Source organism: Myotis brandtii, unplaced genomic scaffold, assembly GCF_000412655.1.
Source record: "Myotis brandtii unplaced genomic scaffold, ASM41265v1 scaffold573, whole genome shotgun sequence".
NCBI lineage: Eukaryota > Metazoa > Chordata > Mammalia > Chiroptera > Vespertilionidae > Myotis > Myotis brandtii.
The window spans coordinates 1,296,765-1,301,937 of NW_005370145.1; the positions used below are offsets into that span (position 1 = coordinate 1,296,765).

The 5,173-nt window shown below is 35.7% G+C and overlaps 1 protein-coding gene across 4 annotated transcripts in view; it reads left to right on the forward strand.

Moving 5' to 3' along the window:
• The window catches only part of NDEL1 (nudE neurodevelopment protein 1-like 1), a 70,118-nt gene that overhangs the window by 36,843 nt on the left and 28,102 nt on the right, over window positions 1–5,173 (forward strand). For all 4 annotated transcript variants that reach the window (XM_014549849.1, XM_005878797.2, XM_005878798.2 and 1 more), the window contains exons 3-5: window positions 192–345; window positions 1,246–1,394; window positions 3,378–3,514. In XM_014549849.1, coding sequence (XP_014405335.1) covers window positions 192–345; window positions 1,246–1,394; window positions 3,378–3,514 — 440 coding nt within the window. The remainder of the gene's footprint in view (window positions 1–191; window positions 346–1,245; window positions 1,395–3,377; window positions 3,515–5,173) is intronic.

Below are 5,173 nucleotides of genomic sequence, written 5' to 3' on the forward strand. Positions count from 1 at the left end.
CCAGGCCGGGCTGAGGGACCCCCCCCCCCCCAAGTGCACAAATTAATTTTTGTGGGGCCTCTAGTTTAGTATATTTTATTATAGCATGGCATTCAGGCATACATTCTTGAATTGGTATGTAATCATCTTTAAGATGGTGCTTATGGTTCCTACTAACTACAACTTATCTTTCCCACTTTGTTTTTTATTAGCTTCCAGGAAGCTCGGGATGAGCTAGTTGAATTTCAGGAAGGAAGCAGAGAATTAGAAGCAGAGTTGCAGGCACAATTAGTACAGGCTGAACAAAGAAATAGAGACTTGCAAGCTGATAACCAAAGACTGAAATATGAAGTGGAAGCATTAAAGGTAATTGTGGCAGTAGGAGCCTGGTGTCTAATGTACTGGGCTTTATTAAAATGAAAAATGTCCTTTTTTAAAGGGGAGTTTAAGAGCAGCTGGCAACAAAAAATATAAAAGGAGGCTTAAAGTGAATTTTTGTCAGACTGTTTTCTTTCATGGAACTAAGGGAGAGGAGATTTAGAGTTTAGGAGCTCACTTAGAAAGTCTGTAGCCATCAGTGTTTTAGTGATCATGTTCCTAGATATAATTTTATAGTCCCTATAATTTTCAGAAGCTGCCTGATTGTTTTGATAAGGCACCTCATTTTGTGGCACTTAAAAATTATATTTGTATGAAATATACACATTTATTTCATTATTATTCATAGTCCCTTTAGTTTTAGAGTTTAGTTTGGATTTAAAAATTGCCTTCTAAAAAGGAATTTTCAGGAGTAAAAGGTTTAGCCGCTTTTGTTGCTCTTTAACCACCTGCCTTAGCCAGATGCTTAGAGACTTTCCGTGTCTGGGGAGTAGGTGGGTTTGGGAAGGTGGGGGTGGGCAGGTAAGGGGTAGGGAATTTGAACTCTGTCAGTCTACTTCTTTGTGCTCACCCTGAACGCATGTAGCCTGAGAACTCAGAAGTTCTCCCACCATGTTTAGGGTTTTCATTATTTTACTGTTTTCAGAGAGACCATTATTAGATTTCTGAGAGGACAGTGGGTGACTATTTAAACCTTATATGAGTTAAGTCAGTTGGAATGAATGTGTGATTGTTTTTAAATATTGTAAAAAGGAGAAGGGGTGCCATCAACTTGGATTGTGGGTGAATTCTTTGGATTTTCCTTCCTCTTTAACTTGGGTTGCATCCTTCATTAAAGAAAACTACATATTAATGACACATACTTTTTTCCTATATCCATGCCTTTAGGAGAAACTAGAACATCAATATGCACAGAGCTACAAGCAGGTCTCAGTATTAGAAGATGATTTAAGTCAGACTCGAGCCATTAAGGAGCAGTTGCATAAGTATGTGAGAGAGCTGGAGCAAGCCAATGACGACCTAGAGCGAGCAAAAAGGTGAATGATGTGCATTTTGTTAGAATAACCAAAGTTGGCAATCAGTGATTAAAATGTATGTCTTTAGGTTCAATCTATCACCTAGATCTTAGTTCCAGAACACTTCCTTTTGGTACTCATCGCATTGAAACTAACCAAAAATTCTTATCTTCCCAGAAAATTCCCTTCTAAACTTTTCATTTTTCCTTTTTTCATGTGCTTTTGTTCCTGTGGCTTTTCATTAAAATATGTATCATTCATTCCTCTATCTTTCCCTGTCTTTCTCAATACCACCACATTTTTTGTAGTTCCTCACACCTTTTTAAAAAAAAAAATCAGTTGTGTTTCTTTTTAAAAAAAAAACTCAGATGTATTTCTTTCTTTCTTTTTTTTTAAAATTAGTTTTAGAGAGGAAGGGAGAGGGAGAGAGATATAGAAACATCAACGATGAGAGAGAATCATTGATTGGCTGCCTCCTGCACACCCCCTACTGGGGATCGTGCCCATAACCCGGGCATCTGCCCTTGGTCAGAATTGAATCCGGGACCCTTCTGTCTGCAGGCCGATACTCTATCCACTGAGCCAAACCAGCTAGGGTGGTCCTCACATCTTAAACCTGAATTCTGCAGTTATTTTCTAGCTAATCTATCTTTAAATTTTTACTCCTTTTTATTCTCTTCTGTTTTAATACCGACTGATGAGTTTTCTCAAAATATTGCTTTAATTATGATTTTGCTGAATAACCTCTAGTGGCTTGCTATTACTATTGCCAGCTTTCATATATCTGTAAATTAGTTGTTTCTTAACCATTCAAAATTTAATTCCTCTTATTTTATTCCTATTACTTTATTATCTAGTATTTCTTTCCTTAATAGTTGAGTGACTTAAATGCCTGATATGATGCTAGAGTTGAGGATACAAAGATAAACTAGCTACTGCCCTTGGGTATAACAGGTGTGGACGTTTGATATGATAAATTCTCTAGTAGAAAAAGTGTACAAGTCGTTCCAGGGCATAGAGCAGGGAACAGCTGAAGTTACCCTGGGGGAGTTGGGGAAGCAGAACGTACAAGGAGAAATAAAAGTTAACCAGGTGAAGAGAGAGATGCAGAGTCAGAGAGGCAGGAAAGTGTGTGAGGTATTAATATTTCACTTTGAAATATTTAGAGACATGGCTGAACAACATGAGGCTGGAAGGTGGTTGAGGCCAGGTTGTGAAGAACCTTGTGTGCAATGTTTGATGTCATTCTATAGGCAATGGGGGCCTCATTAATAATTTTTTAAACAAAGGAGAACTATTTTAGACCATGATTTCAGCAGATAGTACTGAGGAATTGGAATAGAGAGGAGGAGATGTAAAGACCTCTCATCACTACCATTTAGGAGTAATCCAGGTATTGGATGGAGTATTGAATAGGGGCAGAAGATTGAAGGAGAGCAAATGGAATTGAGAGGTATTTGGACAGTTGACAGGATATGATAAAATTGGACATTGCATTATGAGTTCTGATGAGGTTAGGGAATTTTATATCTAGCAGGTAAGCACATAGCAGGTAGTGGACACATAGTAGATACATGTTAATGTTTGTTGAATAAAGGAGTAAGATGAGAAATGCAGGAAGAAGAAAAGGATTGGTAGGAAGAATGTAAATGGAGTGGGACCTGGGACTTTGTGTTTTAAACAAATTTTTAGTTAATTCTTTCGTATTCTTAAACTACTGAAAAGTTTTCCTGAACTTGATTGTATTGTGTTTAAAAATCCAGTGGGGAGAACTTTAAGGAATTTAGATGGGAATTTAAGAGAAAAGAATATATTTAATGGCCTTAAATGATAGCAGAAACTCTAAATGCCACCAGAGATCAGAAGGAGTGAGATCATTGTCTTTCAACTGGGCCAGGCTTTCTAGGTCAGGAAATGATATGAGATAAACTGACAGTTTCCTTTTGTATTACCTATTTGCACATTATTTATTTAATTCATGGATTCTATTTTTTTTTTTTTTAGGGCAACAATAGTTTCACTGGAAGACTTTGAACAAAGGCTAAATCAGGCCATTGAACGGAATGCATTTTTAGAAAGTGAACTTGATGAAAAGGAATCTTTATTGGTCTCTGTTCAGAGGTTAAAGGATGAAGCAAGAGGTAAAATTTATAACTTAAATGAAATTCTGCTGTCCCTAAGCCAGAGTTCTAAGCTAGCTTTAGGATCAACTTGTTAAAGCTATAGATTTATATACTTTATCAGACACTATGCTAAGAACTTTTAATCTTAACTTACTTAATACCTACATCATCAACTCTAGGAGGCAGGTAGGTATTATCATCCCTATATTATAGGTCATAAAATTGAGGCACAGAGAGTTTGCATTTGTCCAGAGTCTTATAACTTGTCAGTTGGGATTCAAACCATGGTCTGTTTTCCAAAGCCTTAATCACTCCCACTGTGCATATACTGCTTGTTTACTTTGGGTTTTTCCTTCTACCTAAATAATTTTGTTATGCATATAATAACATGTGTACATTGCTGTTTATATATTGCATGTCTAATGAATATATATATACTTTAAAATTCTCCTTCCCTCTCCCCCTTTTTAAAATGCATTGTAGTATGCGAAATATTACAAAGAAGAAAATAAAAATCAATGCCAATCCATTTATCTTGAGAGAACCCACTAGCAGTTTGGTGTGTTTCTTTCCAGTCTTTTCCATGAGTGTATATGTATATGTATATGTGTATGTATATGTATATGTATATGTATACACACACACATATTTATTTATATGTAATTATTAGTATTATATTTATGCACCACCTTTTTTTTTGTCCTCCCCTTTTTTCACTCCTTAATATAGTGAATATAATTCATGCCATTAAAACATCTTTTAAAACAGGTTTTAATAATGTATAATGTTTATTATATATATTTTATTTGATGGATTCTTCATTATTGGTGATTAATTTCTTGCTATAAATAGTGCTGTGAATAGGATTTTTGTTCTTAATATTTAGGAATATCTTTGATAATTTCTTTGGAATAGATTCTTAAAAGTGGCAAAGGATATAAATGTTTTAATGGTCATAAAAGACACTGCTACATTACTTTTTAGATAATTGCTATGTTTACACCCCTATGGCAGTGATTGAGAGTGTTCTTCTCACACTGCTAATTAGCATTGTGAATAGTAAAAATAGATTAAAAATTATTTAAAAATCCATTGCAAAGTTGAAAGCTGATATCTAATTTTTAAACAACTTGTAATTCTTTTATTTAAAAAAAATACATTGTTATTGATTTCAGAGAGGAAGGGAGAGGGAGAGAGAGATAGAAACATCAATGGTGAGAGAGAATCATTGATTGGCTGCCTTCTGCACGCCCCTTATTGGGGATTGAGCCCGTAACCAGGGCATGTGCCCTTGACCGGAATCAAACCCAGGACCCTTCAGTCCGCAGGTTGACACTCTATTCACTGAGCCAAACCATCTAGGCTTTGTAATTCTTTGATTACTACTTATGAAACATTTGATCTAATGTTTAAAACTAGTTTTATATGCTCTTTTTTCAAGAACTTCATCTGAAGAACTTCTCATAATTTATATAATTATAAAATATTAACTCTTATTTATTTATTTACTAGAGGCCCGATGCACGAAATTCGTGCAAGAGTAGGCCTTCCTTCCCCCAGCTGCTGGCACCGGCTTCCCTCTGGTACCCAGGACCCAGGCTTCCCTTTGGCCCCAGCTTCATCTGGAATGACATCTGGTCTAATTAGCATATTACCCTTTTATTATTATAGATAATT